The 18,349-nt window shown below is 49.1% G+C and overlaps 9 protein-coding genes and 3 non-coding genes across 12 annotated transcripts; 8 read left to right on the forward strand and 4 right to left on the reverse strand.

Annotated features, from left to right (window-relative positions):
• Positions 1-242: 242 nt before the first annotated feature.
• BABINDRAFT_162254 (uncharacterized protein) lies at positions 243-644 on the reverse strand. Its single transcript, XM_019129248.1, has one exon. The coding sequence runs from the start codon at positions 496-498 to the stop codon at positions 304-306; it is 195 nt and encodes a 64-aa protein (XP_018984542.1). The 5' UTR covers positions 499-644; the 3' UTR covers positions 243-303.
• Positions 645-835: 191 nt separating this feature from the next.
• BABINDRAFT_38033 (3'-5'-exodeoxyribonuclease) lies at positions 836-1,933 on the forward strand (the record flags this gene model as incomplete). The annotated part of the gene is made up of 1 exon (XM_019131849.1): positions 836-1,933. The coding sequence occupies one exon, from the start codon at positions 836-838 to the stop codon at positions 1,931-1,933; it is 1,098 nt and encodes a 365-aa protein (XP_018984543.1).
• A 275-nt stretch (positions 1,934-2,208) lies between these two features.
• Positions 2,209-3,414, forward strand: BABINDRAFT_167741 (uncharacterized protein; the record flags this gene model as incomplete). The annotated part of the gene is made up of 1 exon (XM_019130534.1): positions 2,209-3,414. The coding sequence occupies one exon, from the start codon at positions 2,209-2,211 to the stop codon at positions 3,412-3,414; it is 1,206 nt and encodes a 401-aa protein (XP_018984544.1).
• A 1,049-nt stretch (positions 3,415-4,463) lies between these two features.
• HPD1 (Hpd1p) lies at positions 4,464-5,871 on the forward strand. Its single transcript, XM_019129249.1, has one exon. The coding sequence runs from the start codon at positions 4,624-4,626 to the stop codon at positions 5,644-5,646; it is 1,023 nt and encodes a 340-aa protein (XP_018984545.1). The 5' UTR covers positions 4,464-4,623; the 3' UTR covers positions 5,647-5,871.
• Positions 5,872-6,975: 1,104 nt separating this feature from the next.
• Positions 6,976-8,040, forward strand: BABINDRAFT_25503 (uncharacterized protein; the record flags this gene model as incomplete). The annotated part of the gene is made up of 1 exon (XM_019131359.1): positions 6,976-8,040. A coding segment is annotated over one exon (1,065 nt), but the record flags the coding sequence as incomplete, so codon positions are not given.
• Positions 8,041-8,377: 337 nt separating this feature from the next.
• MRS4 (Fe(2+) transporter) lies at positions 8,378-9,927 on the reverse strand. Its single transcript, XM_019129250.1, has one exon. The coding sequence runs from the start codon at positions 9,663-9,665 to the stop codon at positions 8,718-8,720; it is 948 nt and encodes a 315-aa protein (XP_018984547.1). The 5' UTR covers positions 9,666-9,927; the 3' UTR covers positions 8,378-8,717.
• Positions 9,928-10,717: 790 nt separating this feature from the next.
• On the reverse strand, positions 10,718-12,027 carry BABINDRAFT_162259 (D-mandelate dehydrogenase-like dehydrogenase). The gene has a single exon (XM_019129251.1). The coding sequence runs from the start codon at positions 11,931-11,933 to the stop codon at positions 10,923-10,925; it is 1,011 nt and encodes a 336-aa protein (XP_018984548.1). The 5' UTR covers positions 11,934-12,027; the 3' UTR covers positions 10,718-10,922.
• A 1,707-nt stretch (positions 12,028-13,734) lies between these two features.
• Positions 13,735-13,817, forward strand: BABINDRAFT_t239. The gene has a single exon. It is a non-coding gene; the product is annotated as a tRNA-Leu (tRNA).
• A 537-nt stretch (positions 13,818-14,354) lies between these two features.
• Positions 14,355-14,436, reverse strand: BABINDRAFT_t247. The gene has a single exon. It is a non-coding gene; the product is annotated as a tRNA-Leu (tRNA).
• Positions 14,437-14,967: 531 nt separating this feature from the next.
• BABINDRAFT_t240 lies at positions 14,968-15,050 on the forward strand. The gene has a single exon. It is a non-coding gene; the product is annotated as a tRNA-Leu (tRNA).
• A 185-nt stretch (positions 15,051-15,235) lies between these two features.
• BABINDRAFT_162260 (CRAL-TRIO domain-containing protein) lies at positions 15,236-16,844 on the forward strand. The gene has a single exon (XM_019129252.1). The coding sequence runs from the start codon at positions 15,281-15,283 to the stop codon at positions 16,364-16,366; it is 1,086 nt and encodes a 361-aa protein (XP_018984549.1). The 5' UTR covers positions 15,236-15,280; the 3' UTR covers positions 16,367-16,844.
• A 195-nt stretch (positions 16,845-17,039) lies between these two features.
• On the forward strand, positions 17,040-18,299 carry BABINDRAFT_8805 (2-(3-amino-3-carboxypropyl)histidine synthase; the record flags this gene model as incomplete). Its single annotated transcript, XM_019132860.1, has 1 exon — positions 17,040-18,299. The coding sequence occupies one exon, from the start codon at positions 17,040-17,042 to the stop codon at positions 18,297-18,299; it is 1,260 nt and encodes a 419-aa protein (XP_018984550.1).
• Between the last annotated feature and the right edge of the window lie 50 nt (positions 18,300-18,349).

The raw sequence follows: 18,349 nt of genomic DNA on the forward strand, positions 1-18,349 counted from the left end.
AAAATTTAGGGAATTTACGTTTGTTTTATAGACATTTCTGCGGTAAATGCTTTGCAAGAGATTAAGGATCGCAGGTACATGTATAGTGGATGGTTGTATACAACATGATAATGAGAGATTATCGGGGATAATTGTACAAAGTATGAACGAGAATGACTCATTCTAGCGCTGACTCACAAGGAAAGTACCTATGACGCGGGTCATAATCTCCACTGCTGATCCATAGGGAGATACTGCCTCAGTACTGCCATGGATAACACAACCTGCATATCAATACACTGAGCATGACCGTTGGCTGACATTCTAAAATCTAAGCTTAGCAGCATGTGGGGTATTGGTTCTTTCGACCTTAATAGCTGAGGCTAGAAAAAGCCACACCTTGACATTTAAAATTGGACTCATATGAGATATTTTGTCCAGAAAAAATACCGCTCGGATAGTAACAATGAAAAATCCAGAATAGACATGTTTAATCCGTGAGATAATCCGGCATAACATAGTGCTCCGTACACCAACCATGGACCATCGTACCTCTCATGTACACCGGTTATCGCATATACGGTTGTCACTCAAACCACTTGGCAATATACAACAGATGTCCGTAAAAAATATAGAATAACTTCAAGCTATAGCGTGGAGTGAGATATCGCGACGATTACACGGCCTAGTAATGGGAAGCAGCACGTACAAAGTCAAAGCACGACCAAATTTTCACGTGCATCGATTTTAAACCTGTCGCGACACCACATCTCCACACTGACTTGCGCTCTTTATGAGCAAAACCAGTGTACTTAGAACCCTCGTACGCTCTAAACCCCCATTAATTCCTAGAGCCATGCCGCAATACTTTGACATCGGAGTCAACCTCACGGACCCGATGTTTGCCGGTGTGTACAACCGCAAGCAGTACCACGCGGCAGATCTCGCCTATGTTTTTGAACGTGCGCAAATGTTCAACATCTCCCGGATGCTCGTGACCGGCTCGTCACTCAAAGAGTCGGCGGTGGCCATGGAGATCACCAAACAGCACCCAGCCTGGTTGTTCTCCACTGTGGGGGTGCACCCGTGTTCGGTGACGGAGTTTGTGGAAACCCCGTCGGGCGGGTCTGCCGTCACGCACATGGAGGAGTTGAAGCAGTTGGCGCTTGAGGGAAAGCGATCGGGGCACGTCAAAGCTTTCGGGGAGATTGGTCTTGACTACGACCGCTTCCACTACGCCCCTAAGGAATTGCAAATTGAATACTTCCGCAAGCAGTTGGACGTTGCGTGTGACGTTGGTTTGCCGTTATTTCTCCACATGAGAGCGGCTTGTGACGATTTTATCGACATCATTGAGCCGTACTACACCTCTGGCAAGCTCACGCATCCGGGTGTGGTCCATTCCTTCACCGGCACCCTTGAGGAGTTGCGCGAGTTGCTTAGGGTTGGTTTCTACATCGGGATTAACGGGTGTTCGCTCAAAACACAGGAAAACTTGGATGTGGTGGCGCAGATCCCCTTGGATCGCTTGATGTTAGAGACGGATGCGCCGTGGTGCGAGGTCAGACCAAGCCACGCGGGGTACAGGTTGATCACCAAGTACCCCAACAAGGCTTATCCCGAAATTCCCCAGGAAAGTAATGACGAGCCGACTGAAGAGATTGCGCAGCTTTTGTTAGAGTGCAAGATGAAGCTGACAAAAAAGCCTTCGGGTCCAAGAATGGATGAGTTTCTTCCGTTACCTTCGCTCAAAAGAGAACAAGTGACGAAGCATATGGAGACGCTCACGGAAACAATATCGTTAGGTGAAAAGGCCCCGCCATTGGTGCGGTCCAGAAACGAGCCTTGTTTGATTGGGTTCGTCGCCGAGATCGTGGCTAGTGTCCAGGGAAAGGAGGTGGACGAAGTGATATCCCGCGCCTGGGACAACAGTTGCAAGGTGTTTGGGGTATAAATACGCCAAGCTAACTACAGCATTAATAGATTATGTCCAATTCCGTATAAGAAAGAACCTCCGGTAATCCTCACTCACCGAATAATATCTCCATTCTAGTCTACTTATCTATCTTCCTGCTCCGACCCTGCACGTACCAGCATGCACTCTGGTCACGTGAAAAATTTTGTGCGGTAAATTTCATGCGAGTGGATAAAATCACGCCCTCTACCCTGATGTCGTCTTTCACTTGCACCTTGGTTCCTCTGACCCTGTACATATTCATCAGCTCCACCATGTTTTCCATTTCTAGACGCCAGCTAGCGTTTCAGGTCAGAACCTTCTCGGCTTGCGGTGTAGCTTCCACCGGCAAACCAATGTCCAAGGAAGCGCAGGCATTTTTGGACAGCATCAACAGCCAGGCGCAAGTGCAAAAGGACAAACGCGCATCGTTCCCAAAGCAGTTTGTCAAAGACAACCTCCAGGGCCCCGCAGTTCCCAAGCGTGTCAGCCCGAGGGACGTTAACTTTAGCAAAACCATGAAGGGCCCCGCAAAGAACATGTTTCGCAGCACGCCCACAGACGGAAAGAGGGGAAAGAAGTTTGAGAAACAGGAGAGAGCGCCAAAGAAGATCAACCTCCGCCAGTATCCGTTTACTACCGGAAGCGACAACGCGCAGAAGGCAGTACAGCTCGTGATTAACGAGATTCTCGATCAGAGTGCCGCGGGCGAGATCGCGTACGTGAATGACGCGGGAAAGGTGGAGGAAGTTTTGCTCAAAGACTTTCTTCCACAGCTTGACGTAATGGACTATGGTCTCTCGGTGGTGGTGAATAATCAGTTGGAAAGACCGCTCGTGAAGAAGGTGCCCATTCTGACGGCCATTCGTAAGCTTTCGGACCACATGGCGGACATACGCGCAGAAGATATGAAGGACAACTCGACGTACAAGCGCTCGCTCCGCATGGCGTTGAAAAAGAAGCAGAAGGGAGATGTAAAACAAGTGCGAATCGGCTGGAACATCTCCTTGTCCGATCTCGCAACCAAGAAGCAGCGGGATATCGTCTCCCAGTTGAGTAAGGGATGCAAGGTGCACATCTACATCGCCAACAAGTGGCAGTTGCGAAAGATGGCACAGGGAGCGCGTAAGCAGGCTGCAGAAAGCGGCGAGGCTACGGAGGAAGACCTCGAGGACGAGGCTGGCGTGGAGGAAGAACCGGTCGCTGGCAAGGAGCTTAACGAGCTCGAGGAGTACAAACGTGCCCAGGTCTTGGAAACCCTTCTCGGAATTGTCCTGGTGTACTGCAAGCCGGTGGTGGAGGGCACAATACGTGACCAAATTGTAATCCGTTTGGACGACGCCAAGATGCCTGAGGGTGAGGAAGAGAGCGAAAAGGTCTTGGACAACAAGGAATTGGCCCGCTTGAAGAAACAGGAAAGGCAGGAGAAGGCACGGAGGATTGCCGAGGAGAAGCGTGCGGCCAAGGCTGCGGTATTGTAGTGTTGGCTTTATCAATGTATATAGGAAAGAGTAAACGCTGAATGAGATAAATTTGGGTGTAGGTCAAAGGATTAGTCGGTGAGTCTAAGGCGGTATATACGTGTACTGAGATTCGGGGTTACTGTGGTTCTTTTCCCTAGAAGCTAGGAAGGCGGATACAGTAAGTAGGAACTTTTAGGGCAAATAATGGCGATTAATGAGTTGGTTTTTTTTCTGTCCTGATCTTTCTATATCCTGCTTTATTTCCTATTTTCTCAAATTCTCGATGCAATTTAATATGATTGGGGCATATCCCACTCTTAGAAAAACTAGCATCTTAGATAGAACAATCAGGTTTGCTCTGGGACCCAATTAGTGATGTAAACAGGCTACTACATGGCCAATAGGCCACTCGGTCCTTGAGTATGATTTCTCTAGAACTGAATATTAATCATACCTCTAAATCTCTCTATCAGCCCTTATGTACCAAATCCTAGTTTAATCCTCTATCTAAATCACCGTTCCAGTTGACCCGACAAAGTTTATCCATAAGCCCCGCCAATTTTAGATTCCTCAAAGATCTCAACAGCGGGTGGGCGACGCATCTCTAGCTTAAGGTGCGTTAGGAATAGGCCTATACGACTCAACGTTTCTTTGGAGATCAGCCAAGATTTCCAAGTCAAACAAAGGCTCCAAAACCCCCTATCAACTAGCGCAGTGCTTGGATATTATTCATCAGAGAGGGGCTAGTAGCACACTACTTATTCCCCACCTTCGTGCTAACGCCTTGTACATATTTCTCCAATTTCAACTCCTCAAACGCTCTCGCTCTTTCTAACCGAATAACGCTTAGCCTACACTGTAAATCTTCAAACCCGCGGTTGATCTACGTCCCGATGCAGATACCCGCCAGATGACAGCGCATCACACGTGACCTCTCTCCCGTCCTCTCTCAATCCCCCGCGGCTACCCCAGATTCATGCGCCTATACCCAGGATTGCAGCCCCTCCTCCGGACCTATCCGAGCCCCTCTGTCTTTCCTCTCGATTTAAGTTTCGAGCCCCCACTGTGCGCACCCTCAGCTCCTCCAAATTGCAGCTCGGACTTGGAGTACAATTTCGAAAAATGCGGGGAGGAGCAGCACCCCAATTCCTATATAAACTCGCATCCTCCCCATCAACTCCCACGCTCCGCTCTTGCTTCGTTCGCATACATCCTCAACACTCACATATGCAACGCTTCACCAGAACCAGCGCCGCACGCGCAACCCGCACCCTCGCCAGGTCTTTCTCCAGCTCCACCCCGGTGCTCACCAACTATGGGTTCATTGGCCTTGGCCAGATGGGCCAGAACATGTCGCGCCACCTCCACTCGAAGCTCAAACCGGAGGACAAGCTCTTTGTGTACGATGTGAACGCTCCGGCAATCACGGCGGCTCTCGGAAACACTAAGGACCACGGACACCAGCAGATGTACGCTGCAAGCTCCGTTGTGGATGTCGGCGCCAACTGCGAGGTCGTCATCACGATGTTGCCCGAAGGCAAGCATGTAAAGGCGGTCGTGCAAGAGATTGTCGACTTGAAGAAGGACTCGCCCACCGTGTTTGTCGACTCATCGACCATCGACATCCCTACGAGCCAGGCGATCTCACAGCTCGTGCGGGAAGCCAACGCGGGCGAGTATCTCGATGCACCAGTGTCCGGAGGTGCGATGGGTGCGCGTGACGCAACCCTTTCTTTCATGATTGGCCGCGAGGGGCCAAAGCTCACGGACGACCGCTTGCAATTCATTTTTGATGCGATGGGCGCGCGCATCTTTTTCATGGGTAAGATATCGTCCGGGCTCGCGGCGAAGCTCGCGAATAACTACCTCCTCGCGTTGACGAACATCGCAACTGCTGACTCGTTTAACCTCGCGCGCACTTTTGGTCTCGACATGGCCGTGTACGCAGAGCTTGTTTCCAAGTCGACGGGTAACTCGTGGGCGAGCGCCACCAACTGCCCGGTTCCCGGTGTCAAGGCCGGTGTTCCGAGTAACGATGGCTACAAGGGCGGCTTTGCCACTAGATTGACCAGAAAGGACATGGTTTTGGCGTGTCAGAGCGCCGAGTCAATTGGCCAGCCATTGTTTTTGGGTGCTATTGGGAAGGAAATCTACGACAAGGCATGCGAAAGAGAGGACTTGGCAAACAGAGACTTGGCCGTGTTGTACGAGTGGTTGGGCGAGATGGGGGGTGACTCGAGAGTCGCTTAATCAACATCGCACAAGTAGCATCGCGACCAGTGTAGCAGACATCCAACACGAATCTGATCAGCTCCGCGATTGATTCGCAGGTGACTGTGATATCCACTTTCCATACTAAATCAAGGGATGGGCAACTTTCCCTTGATTCTAGCAAAATTATCAAATACAATATAGCATGATACCTTTAACCCTGTAGTTTTGGCAAGCGTGAGGAGTATATAGATGTATCTATTTTGATGAGTCTGTGTCCTGCTGAAGGGCGACTAATTTATTATTGGTAATATACTAAAAGCTCGTATAGTATTTAGATATCGAAATTTTCAAACTGGATTTAATCTAAATGTCTCTTTGATGCCCTTAAGCAAACCGGCCTATTCATTTAAAGCTCTACGGGTTGGAGAGCCGACCCTGCGTACGGCAAGCTTAGACAGTCGTGCCCTGCCTGTATTTCTGGGCCTTTTATGCCCGCTCCCAGACCTTTGCCGCCGCACTGACTAAACATCAAATGCGATGGCTTATCAGACGAACCAGCAATGTTGCTTCCAAGCCTATCCCTGGTCACTTCGATCTAAAGCTACCCTCTTTTTTGTGTTTCCCATCTGAAGTTTGCTTGCGTAAGCTACACTTTCATACCCCATCACGTTTGTGGCCATATTCATTCCGTATCGGCTGATTAAAGTCACTGGCTGTTTGTCATTCACCTGCGAATAGACACCCACTCGGACCCCTTCTTCTCCACCAGAACTCCTCTATACTGATTGACAGTGTCTGCCAGGTGCTCGTTGTAGCCCTTTCTCCCACTCGTTTTTGGTCTCTTCTTTGGACTTCCCCGCGATAATCTCGCCTTCCCGCCGGCGCTCTAGGTTTCATTCCCCAACCAGTTCCTTTCCGGTGAAAGAGTCCTTTTGAACAAATATCCTCTCTCTCTCTTTTAGTTCTCGATTAGTATTCCCTTAAAGCATTCAGTCTGAACTGATCCTTTGACCCTTTACAGTTCACCAGCTATCCTCTTGCGGCTTGTGCCCAATTGACTCCTTCATAGGTTTTTCATTATACAGGCACCCCCCAGTTAAAAAAGGTTATCCCTTTTAATCAAATCCACTCCCCTGCGTTATCACTAAATTCGTACAAACGCAGATAACGCCGTATAATTCCTTTAGTTTAGGATTCTCACTTCGCTTGTAAGGCCTTCAGGATTGTTTGCTTCCTTCGCCGCGTTGGGTTTATCTCTTCTCTCACCGATCGTACACTTACAAATTAATCAATCTCCCCAGTCCAATCAATCTCCTCACTCTCAAATCATTTTCCACGGATCTTCACATCTTCTTACCATTAACAATGCTCCCTCTTTGGATTCTCGTCCTCGCGTTTCTCTCCTGTCTCCTATCCGTCGCCATAATCCTCACCCTCACCCTCTTCCACCTCTGCAATTACCGAAAACCCTTCGAACAGCGCCTCATCATCCGCATCATCCTTATTCTCCCCCTCTTCGCCATCTCCTGCTATGTCGACCTCATCTCGCCCGCTGTCGGAAAGTTCCTCCAGCCGTTCCGCGAGATCTACGAAGCCTTTGTCATCTACACCTTCTTCTCGCTCCTCACCCACATCCTCGGGGGCGAGAGGAACATTATCGTGCAAACGTCTGGCCGTGAGCCTGTTTCCCACCCGCCACCCATGAAGTCGCTCCTCGCTCCCTTCGACATCTCAGACCCGTACACGTTCCTCACCATCAAGCGAGGCATTCTCCAGTACGTATGGATCAAGCCCGTGCTCTTGCTCGTGATTTCCGGGACCCAGCTCTGCGGCGTTTACGACGTGAACGACATTTCGTGGCTCAGCGTGTACGTGTGGACAACCTTAATCTATAACTGCTCCGTATCGCTCTCGCTATACGACCTAGCGCTCTTCTGGAAGTGCCTCTATGCGGACTTGAAACCGTTCCAGCCCATGGGCAAGTTTCTCTGTGTCAAGATGATCATTTTTGCATCCTACTGGCAGGGCATCATTCTTGTGGTGCTCAACTGGCTTGGACTTCTCCGGGTCCACTCCGACCCCGAGACCAACGCGGGGTTGGCTATCCAGAACGCCTTGCTATGTATAGAGCTCATTGGATTCGCCATTGGCCACTGGTACTCTTTCTCGTACCTCCCGTTCACCAAGGAAAACCTCCCCAAATGCGGACGCCTCGCGTTCCGCAGCGCCCTCAAGGACTGTCTCGGGATTGGCGACTTGGCGTACGATTTTCGGTTAACTTTTTCCGGATCCAGCTATGACTACAAGCAGTTTGACTCGGTTGAGGCGATGCTTCCTACCGCTGACTCGCGCATGAGGCGCATCAACCAAGGCATGCGCTACTCCAACAACGGCCAGAAGTACTGGCTCGACCTCAACAGCCAGCGTACACCGCTTCTCGGGTCCCGGAACCCGGGCCGGAAGTATAGGCCGCGTGCCTTCAGTGACTTGTCCTCCCACGCGTCCATTCAGGGTTTGTATTCCCAGTCCATCCACGAAGAAGAGGAAGAGTGGACGCCCGAATACGCCGAGGACGATGTGCTCTATAAGCAAGCGAAGAAGCTCATCGATGGAGACCCAAATTGCCCGGTGGTCATAGAGCTCGACTCGTACGTGTACTCGGATGGAATCAAGCAGATGCGTGCCGAGGCCCGCGCCCGCTACAACGCGTTTGGCGAGGTTGACCGCCACGACTCGGCGTCGCCCAGCTATGAACACGACCGTGGCTACGGTAGCATAGCCTAGAATTGCTATGTAGGCTCTATGGAGTGTTTAGTGTATATTAATGGTTATCGGCGAAGCTTGTAGTGCATGATTAACGTTCAGGCATTAACGGTGGGGGTGTGGCGAAGCGTGGGCATACTCCCGTGAGGACTTACATATACCTACCCCTTTTCCCTCCCGCGGTACAACTACTCTCTAAAATCGTTGTAAAACTCCCCGCCCTTCGTTGCCAACTACAGGTACCGCTCATGTAATCATTTCTTCCCACATCTTGCCTTTGGTCATCTCTAGATTTGCATTACTAAATACAGGTGTGTTCTCCAATGAGGTTCTCGTATATACAGCTACTCCAACTTGGTGTTGCCGCGGATCAAATACGCCTTGGCCATCTCGTAGGCGGTCCAGGAAATGGCGGTCGCCGGGATGTTGAAGACGACCCTTGGAGCCATGCCTCGGAGGAAACCACGGTAGCCGGCCTGATCTATGATAACCTTTGCAGCACTGCTGAAACCCTTGACGTTGGTGCGAATATTCGCGTCCGTGCTGGCGCCCTTGGTCTGCAACACGGTCTTGACGCAATCAATTGGGTTAGTGATCGCCGCGGCAATGGCCCCGGATACACCACCGGCGACACAATGTACCATCGGGTTGTACTTGTTTTCCGGGTTCAATAGCTCAGATGAGTACTCATAGAATCCAAAGTTAAGCGCGGCAAACGGGATGTTCATGAGAAGCGTGGTGGGATACGAGATGTAGAACGAGCGAAAGCCCTCGGTACGGAACATGTGTCGGGCGAGCACCGAGACGGATCCGTGGCCCGCGGAGATCTGCATACGTTGCTTCATGACGTCAAAGGGTGTCATCAATGCATCCGCAGCCGTTGTACCAGCCATCCCCGACGCCGCGGCAATGAAAGGGTGGTTTTCGTCCGTAATGATGTTTGCGTTGTGTTCGGCGTTCACAAAATGATTGCAGAGGAAGGTCTTGGTCGCCTCGAACACGGAAAAGTACAACGCATGCGCCGGACCCGCGCCCAAAATCACCGACGACACGCCGCGCCACAACACGAGCGCGCCTTCCGTCGCGGAAATCCGCGAAAATGCCTCGAGCATTCCCGACGGCTGTCTGAGGTTTGCCGCGATCTGCGCTCTGGTTTTGATCGAGTCGATCGGAAACATGAGCGTGTGCTCCATGATCCCAGCAATGGCCCCGGCGCCGAGGTGCGCCATCACCGAAGCGGATTCAGGTAAAGCCTCGTAATCGACTTCGAGCGGTTGTATAAGATCAGACATGAAGAGGCGGTTTTTGGATGTGAGGCGTCTATTAGGACAATGTGTTTAAGGTATAAGTTTCTTGGAGTGTCAATGGTGCTAGCGTCTACCAATAGATGGAGCCTTCAATAAACGTCTGCCAATAAGATGCTTGGATTCTTGGATGCTCGGAATACACGGGAATAACAGCGGATTCAAGACAGATAACCTGGCAGATAGCAACTTTGTCAGCTTTTGGGTCGAATTAATTGGCAAAAGATCCGTGTAGTGCTCGGAGCGGGCTCAAGTAGGTGAGCAACGTTTTTTATTTTTCAGCATCATTAGTTTTTTTCGCGGTGTTTTCGCTCCGAGCCACTCCAGCCGCGCGGAGATTTGTGGCTAACATGCAAGTCCGATCGAGGCCCGAGCTATTAGTAACGCCGAGTCGGTCTAGGGTCCCGTCGATGCAGGGATCGGTTAATTCTACTTGGAGAGGGAATTTTCTAGCCCAAATATACCTTTTATAAATCCCTGACGAGTTTTATGTAGACAATAATGTAGCTTTTTTTGTAGATCATCGGAGCCGAACCTCGAGGTTGCCAAGGTTTGCATGCGTAAAGACCCGTACATGTGGCATCTAAGCCGTGATCGCATTTGACTACTTTTCATTCGTTCATGTGCCCGTAATCAACGGATATGTGTCCATTTCTTCTTTCTATTCTCTGTGATGGTTGAAAAAGACCGGTAATGAGCGTTTCGGGGGCTATTGCCCCCACGCATAGTATACATCCACGCTGCATATGCACGAGCAGCTCGGTCATTTCGGCATACCCACTTGGCGCCTATATGTATTTGTCGCTGTTTAACGGCTTACACTAGCTCTGTGGTGATGGTGTAATGGTGTGGTGAATTACGTATGGTTGATGCTTTGTGGGCCTTAATCCATCACATTGGTAGAGGTTTGCCTTCACGGGGTAAGCGGGAAGGGGCGTGGATATTTGCATAGAGCCCAAGGGAATATCTGACGTTCGTGGTTATATTTCGGTGCCAGTTCTTTCTGGATTGTGAAAAGGATATTTACACCGGTCATTTAGTTTAGTCATTTAAATTATAATATCATAAAATGCATGTAAAGGGTACCGAGAAATCACAAGGCGCCCTCCAATATGTATCAAACGTTTGTAAACTAAAACGAGTGTACGATCCAACTTCGGTCATACAATCACTGAAGCTTGGTTAGCAAAGCCTTGCTTCACTATCTCTCTCCGCTATTTCACGTTCCGCTGGGACGTTTGCATTTCAAAACTTATCCTTCTGCTCAAACACAATCGTCTTGACGCTGCCCGTGGCCAAAACCAGGGCCACGTTCGCCACCACAACCTCTTCCATCGCTTGCTGGGTCTCGCGAGTGTGGGTTCCCATGTGTGGCACAGCCGAGACGGTTGGCAATTCCAACAACTCACGTGGCACCTCTGGCTCGAACTCAAACACGTCCAAGCCGGCAGCACCAACCTTGCCGCTCTTCAACGCGACAATCAAATCGCTCTCATTGATGACAGCACCTCTGGCGGTGTTGACAATGACCACGCCATCCTTCATCTGTGCGATGGTCAGCTTGTTGATCAAGTGGCGAGTGTGCTCGTTCAATGGGCAGTTGATGGAGATCACGTCACACTGGGCTAAGAAAGCCTCGAAGGAGGCAACATACTCGGCCCCGTCCTCCAACTCGGCCGCCAAACGGCTACGGTTGTGGTAGACAATCTTCTTCGGACACAAGCCCTTCAACTTTCTAAGGACGCTGCGTCCGATGCCGCCCATACCCAATATCCCGACTACACACGATTCCGGATCACGGCCTACGGGCACACCCGTCTTGAACTCGCCCTTCAAGAGCTGCTGGTGCCCGAACTGATAGTTACGCAAGCACGACATGATCAAGTACACATTGGTGAGCGCGGTGGCGGAATCCACGGCGGCTGGAACGTTTGATACCTGGATGCCGCGCTTGGTGAGCGGCTCGACGTCGATCTGGTCGTAGCCCGCGCCGTTGTGGCACACAGCCTTAATGGAGGCTGGGAGTGCAGCTGCCATCTCCGCATCAAAGCGCCCGGTCTGCTCGACCGAGTTGAACGTTCTGCTGATCACGACCGCGTCGCTGTACTTGCCCTGCAAGTCCCGGATGAACTGCTCGCGGTCTACAGAGTCCACGTGCACCACGTCTGCAACCGCACCGAGCTGCGTCCACGCGTCGTGCGCCCACGTGACGGTGCCCAACATAAGCACCTTGGGTTTAGCAGTAGCGGAGGTCATTCTGTGAAACGGATTGAAAGGGAAGATGGGAAAAAAAGTGGTATCGATAGGGGTTTTACACTTGGTGTCAGGTGGTGGCTTCAAGATGGTACCTGGCTAATGGCGAATGCTGGGTGTTGCTGTTGGAGCGAACTATGTGAGAGAAAAAGGGGGGGAGCGGACGGCTTTTATATTTCTAAGTTAGCCGCTGGAGGGGCTCCCCGGATTTTCGAAGAGATTACCGCGTCGCCAAGCCGCTGGAACGTTTCTTTTTCCGCACAGAAATGCAGCACCCCATGGAGAGAGGTTTATTGAATGCTGGTAAGGTGTATAGTTTGTATGTGATAGGTATACGGGACCGGTAGGTTTATTTCAGGCATATTGGGCTTGCAGGGCTTCTGGGACTAGCTTTACATTGCGTTAAGGTTAACGGTGTCGGCGAACTCGACTGCCCGGTGTGTACCATTCCTGGTTCGTACATTTGGACTAGTATACGGGGAGGCTCATAAATACTATATTTTATCTATGTGGATACACTATGGGATCTTTCATTGTTCTACCCCGCTCTGTGGTACCTCTTTTGTCATTTACAGCCTATGTTCGCTGCGTATTTGTCTAGTAGACGTTACCGGGGTTTTTCAAATGCCATATAAGTTTCCTGTCTACGTAAATTTGAGCTCCCCTGACATTACTTCCGAATTGTTCAGCTTGTTTGTTTGTTTTTTGTCATAGTTCCCGGTGGATGGTGTAGACAAAATCCTCGTATGCAGCTTTTTAAGTTGCCATTCTCGCCGGGATGCAATCGCTTTCCCCGACACCGCCGCAGGGAAAGGTGCCGCCGATGGCGAACACGGTGAAAGTTCGCCGCGTTTGTCCACTGGGGCGTGCGTACAGGACTTGAGAAAGCAATACGGGGAAGGATGGGAGATGAACGATCTAAAGCTAATTGCAAAAATAGTTAGTGATGGTGTACGATAATTCTTATTTACCAGTATAGTTAGTATAACTTAGTTAATGTATAGCTGAATGTTTTAGGTCGATATTGCTTCTATAGAGTTAGGGTGTATAGTTTCTATCTATGGAAGTAGGGCGTATATTGTCTAGGACAGCAAAATATAGATATGTATACACGTTAGCTTCTAGCATGATGTTGACGCCTCCATTACTGTTTTTAATATCAGCGTCGGGCTATTATACGAAAGCTTGAAGGTGTACTAAAATGAGTGCGTAAACGTGGTCTGTATTCCCGTTCGGATGGTCGGTTCTATTTAATCGGAGATAAAATTAATCCCCATAATAATGTAAGTTGAGTAGCCGATGCATTTTGTTCTCGAGTCAAACCAAAGTGCACGCGCTGGTAAAACTGTAGATGATCAGACACGAGTAGAGCCACTTAAATAATTATTCAAAGGCTGCGTTGTCAAACTGAGCTCGAGGCTTGAGAGAAACGACGCTTAGCAGGTTGTCCTTGGGGTGGACTAGTTAAAACTATACTTTTCATCACAATGTCAGGGTTCCAGCACCTGTTGGAGTTCCAATCAGAGAGTTATAGTCTATTATTGATTCACAAATTACTATCATGATCTTCCACAAGAATAAAGATACTTCTAAACCAAACTCCTCTTCCGTCCACCAGAAACCGTCTCTTTATATAGTCTTTCCGGATTTGGGTCATCACGGTGGTTCAATCCATCGGAACTGCCATCCGTGTTTCTATTCATCGTAAAATTTAACGTCTGTATAACCTCGTAAAGTGCAACATTAGTGTAGCCTCGTAAAATGCAGCGCCAATACAGCTTCTAACCCCGGCACTCAAGAAGTTGGCTTTCTGGCCGAGTTGGTCTAAGGCGCCAGGGTAAGGTCCTGGTCTCTCCGGAGGCACGAGTTCGAATCTCGTGGAAGTCACTATCTTTTTTAATTTTACGCGCATATGTGTGCCAAAGTATTTGCTGATGTAAATATTAATTAAACGCGGAATCATATTCTGTATATTTTCGATCAATGCTAAAAAAAATCTATATTTAGATTAAAAAATATACCAATTAACGTATATCTAAAAGCAAGTCGTGTATATACATCCCTTAGGTTTATCTAGTAATATATATAAGTTATGTTTTAGCTTTCTTTTTATTCTCTGCAAGCCTATTTTTTAACATAGTAATTAATAATTAGAATATATACATTTATCTAAGTTACTATTTATCAAGATTTGTTCCTTAATGATAAGCTGTTAAATGTACATCCTATCGCAGGATAAATTAAAGAATATACCGGTATACGTTTATTTCAATTAAAAATATCTGAATATCGTTAGATATATATGTACGTAAATGAAACGCATGAATATTTCCACATTTGTGTGTTCTCACCTACTTATATTCTGAAAAATTCATTTTTTCGTAGATAAATACTCATTTTCCACGAACAGGATACAAAAAATAATGACCGCTAAGCGGTTCGAACGCTTGCCTCTTACGAGATCTGATCTTGAGTCAGACGCCTTAGACCACTCGGCCAAACGGCCATTATCTGCAAATGATAGTATACAAAAAGCCAAGACAAAACTGTGTTGGTATTGCTGACCTGCCTCCTGTTTATTTGCCTTTGGCCTTTATGATAGCTGTTGAGATCTGTTCCTGTACACATCAGACATCATAAGACCGTGTGATGTCTGTGAAGAATTTCATACAGTGCTTCCAAACATCAAGTAATGTCTCAGCTATTTCAGTATAATCAAAAGTTGCATTACTAGAAGAACCAACTGTCTAAAAAAGGCATACGGAGTCCTCACCTTTATTATCCTTGGTATGACTATCAACGAATATACATATGAGACTTTGCTACCTTACCAAAGGACAAGTATATTATTACAAACACCAATAGCCATTTATTATTCATCACCATAGATGTCAACGTTATTCAGCAGCAGATCGCTAAAAACCAACGAGCTGCGCGACTGAACTAACGGATATTTACACCTTATTATATTTTCAAGCTCACAAAGAGTGTGATATCCACCTTGGATTGCCGAACCAGTCCCTCCGCCCAAGAAATTGGCTTTCTGGCCGAGTTGGTCTAAGGCGCCAGGGTAAGGTCCTGGTCTCTCCGGAGGCACGAGTTCGAATCTCGTGGAAGTCACTATCTTTTTGCATTGTCTTTTACTCTCGGCTGTGCCGGGACGTCTCTCTCCCGGTGCCGAGATGCAGGTGCTTTATACAGGACCCTCTATTTGTCAGACAAAACGCGCGCGCACATTCGGCTTGGCCAGGTGAAAAATATGGAACCTGGCGCGTGTCTGTTTTCTCTCATACATTTTATAGAGTATTCACGTATACTGTATCTTTCTTGTCAATACCAACCGTTCTAGCATGTTTTCCAGGAAAAAGAAGGAGGAAACGCCTGCGGCCGAAAACACCACCCCAGTCCGCCACTTTCCGTTCACAGCGCCTCCAGCTACGCTTACGCCGCCAGAGACAAAGCCGTTGGCTGCTGACGAACAGACCAAGTATGACACGGTGTTGAAGCACTTCCAACAGCCAGACTTGAAGCTTGCGATCTTGGAGAAGGCTGATGCTTCCACCGAAAAGAAGGCGTTATCGTCCGCCGAAAAGGCGTGGCTCTCTCGAGAGTGTCTCCTCCGCTACTTGCGTGCCACCAAGTGGGTGGTGGCAGATGCGATTGAGCGAATCGAGAAATCGCTCAGTTGGCGCCGCGAGTTCGGCCTCTATGACCCAGCAAAGTTGTCTGCCGAGATCGTGGGCCCGGAAAATGAAACGGGGAAGGAGGTCATCTTGGGCTATGACAACGACTCACGTCCGTGCCTTTACTTAAAGCCGGGGAGACAGAACACCAAGTCTTCTTTCCGCCAGGTGCAGCACTTGGTGTTTATGTTGGAGGCGGTGATTGCGTACATGCCGCCGGGCCAGGATTCCTTGGCGCTTCTCATAGACTTCAAGCACCATCCCGAGGTACCGGGAGTCATGGGCTCGTCCAAGGTTCCGCCAGTGACGGTGGGGAGACAGGTGCTCCACATTTTACAAACACACTATCCCGAGCGCTTGGGCCGTGCATTGTTGACCAACATCCCGTGGCTTGCCTGGTCCTTTTTGAAGGTTATCCATCCGTTCATCGACCCGATGACCCGGGAAAAGTTGGTTTTTGACAAGCCGTTCCCAGACTATGTGCCGTTGGAGCAGTTGGACATGGATTTCGGGGGGAAAGTCAATTTTGTGTACGACCACGCGCAGTACTGGCCAAAGTGCAACGAGATCATTGAGGAAAAGAGGGCCCACTACCAACAGAGATTTGAGAAGTTTGGTGCTTGTATCGGGTTAAGTGAATTTGATTTGAGAGGGGAGGGAGAGACTCTCAAGTACCTGGTCGTTCCATTGGCCGTGCCTGAGGTTGGCGAGGTTACCGAAAAGTTGCAAGCCTTGGCTGTTGGGGCCAACTAAGTTTTTTTTTTTTATTTTTTATTTCTACAAGGGAGGTGTATAGACGGGCTGCCACTCCCCTCCCGATGTCTTCCATTCATATAATATTTGCGAAAGAAACGGGCTCTGACTTATGGGTTGAATACGACTTGGGAATACTAGGCACTCTTCATAGGGGTGATGGTGCTAGTCCGAACGACAGTGATGTAGTGGTGCTTTGGCTAGTCCGAACGACAGTGATGTAGTGGTGCTTTGGCCTCGTGCGTATCGTTTGCCATGAAAGGGGGCCACGTAATTTCATCAAGATACCCTCATGTAACATTGGCCTATACAGAGACTGCCTTTTTCCCGCTATAGGCTTATATAGAAAGTAGTCTAGATTAGTCTGTAGAGACAGGCCGGTTACACAGCTGCTTGGAGTTTACCAGAGCTTGTATGTCGCCGACTTTCAATCGCAATCTCAATAACAGTTTTAAAGGAACCTTAATATAAAAGACCGCATTTAAAACGATACAACTATGAAGGAGGCAAAAACAGACTTAAGGTTCAATTGTTCGTAACTCTCGTCTCCAAAGGGTGCTCGTTAGCTAGGAACCCACATATGCACGCTACATGCAGGTGTGAAAAATCATTAGAAAATATTTCCCCGACAAAAAAGAATGGCCTCACATACATTTTCTTAGCCATTTCCATTATGAATGCCGACCCGACCCCATCAAAACGAGTGCCTAGACGGAGATTTGTCGGGAAAAAGACCGAAGGCGAGGCCTCTGAAACCTCGCTTGTGAAGAGACCCACCAATAGACACGTCGGGCGCGTGATGCACCAGGTTCCACAAGATATCCTCGATGACCCCGAATTGAACGAGGCGGTCAAGCTCTTACCATCCAACTACAACTTTGAAATCCATAAAACCATCTGGAATATCCGCAAGCAGGAGGCCAAGCGTGTGGCGTTGCAGATGCCGGAGGGGCTCCTCATCTACTCGTTGATCATCTCCGACATTATTGAGCAGTTCTGCAACTGCGAAACTATCGTCATGGGCGACGTTAGTTACGGGGCATGCTGTATTGATGATTACACGGCGCGTGCCTTGGACTGCGACTTTATTGTGCACTATGCGCATTCGTGCCTCGTGCCGATCGACGTGACATTGATCAAAGTGCTCTACGTGTTTGTGACAATTAACATCGACGAACAGCACCTCATTGCGACCATCAGGAGAAACTTTGCGGCGGGTTCGAAGCTCGCGGTGTTTGGGACTATTCAGTTCAACCCCACCATCCACTCCATTAAGCACAAGTTGGAGGCCGACGAGGACGGAAAGGGCGTCATCTACGTCATTCCGCCCCAGGTGATGCCGCTCTCCAAGGGTGAGGTCTTGGGCTGCACATCCGCCCGCTTGGAAAAGGACCAGTACGACAGCATGGTGTACGTGGGTGACGGGCGCTTCCACTTGGAGAGCGCCATGATCCACAACCCAGATATCCCGGCTTACAGGTACGACCCCTACTCCAGAAAGTTCACTCGGGAGAGATACGACCAAAAACAGTTGGTGGAGATCAGAGAGGACGCCGTTTCGGTCGCTGCGCGTGCACAGAAGATTGGGTTAATCTTGGGGGCTCTCGGGAGACAGGGTTCGTCCGCTACGTTGGACAATTTGGAGCAGAAGTTGAAGGCCAAGGGAGTGGTTCCGGTCCGAATCATCTTGAGCGAGATCTTTCCCCACAAGTTGGCCATGTTTGACGACATTGACGCGTTTGTACAGGTGGCATGTCCGCGTTTATCCATCGATTGGGGCTACGCGTTTAATAAGCCGTTGTTGACGCCGTACGAGGCAATGGTGATGTTGGATAATGACAAAAAGTGGGACGAGGGGTACTACCCGATGGACTACTACTCCAAGGACGGGTACGGTAGAGGCAAGGTCCCGAACCACGACGATGTGAAATAGGGTATGATTAATGTAAACACGGAAAAGGGAAATTATGTAGCAGAGATGTG

The sequence above is a fragment of the Babjeviella inositovora genome (assembly GCF_001661335.1).
Source record: "Babjeviella inositovora NRRL Y-12698 unplaced genomic scaffold BABINscaffold_8, whole genome shotgun sequence".
In the NCBI taxonomy this organism is placed as follows: Eukaryota; Fungi; Ascomycota; class Pichiomycetes; order Serinales; genus Babjeviella; species Babjeviella inositovora.

Bases quoted from the DNA above. Each gene is read 5' to 3' on its own strand.
- BABINDRAFT_162254 (XM_019129248.1), bottom strand. From the start codon at position 498: ATGTTATGCCGGATTATCTCACGGATTAAACATGTCTATTCTGGATTT.
- HPD1 (XM_019129249.1), top strand. From the start codon at position 4,624: ATGCAACGCTTCACCAGAACCAGCGCCGCACGCGCAACCCGCACCCTC.
- MRS4 (XM_019129250.1), bottom strand. From the start codon at position 9,665: ATGTCTGATCTTATACAACCGCTCGAAGTCGATTACGAGGCTTTACCT.
- BABINDRAFT_162259 (XM_019129251.1), bottom strand. From the start codon at position 11,933: ATGACCTCCGCTACTGCTAAACCCAAGGTGCTTATGTTGGGCACCGTC.
- BABINDRAFT_162260 (XM_019129252.1), top strand. From the start codon at position 15,281: ATGTTTTCCAGGAAAAAGAAGGAGGAAACGCCTGCGGCCGAAAACACC.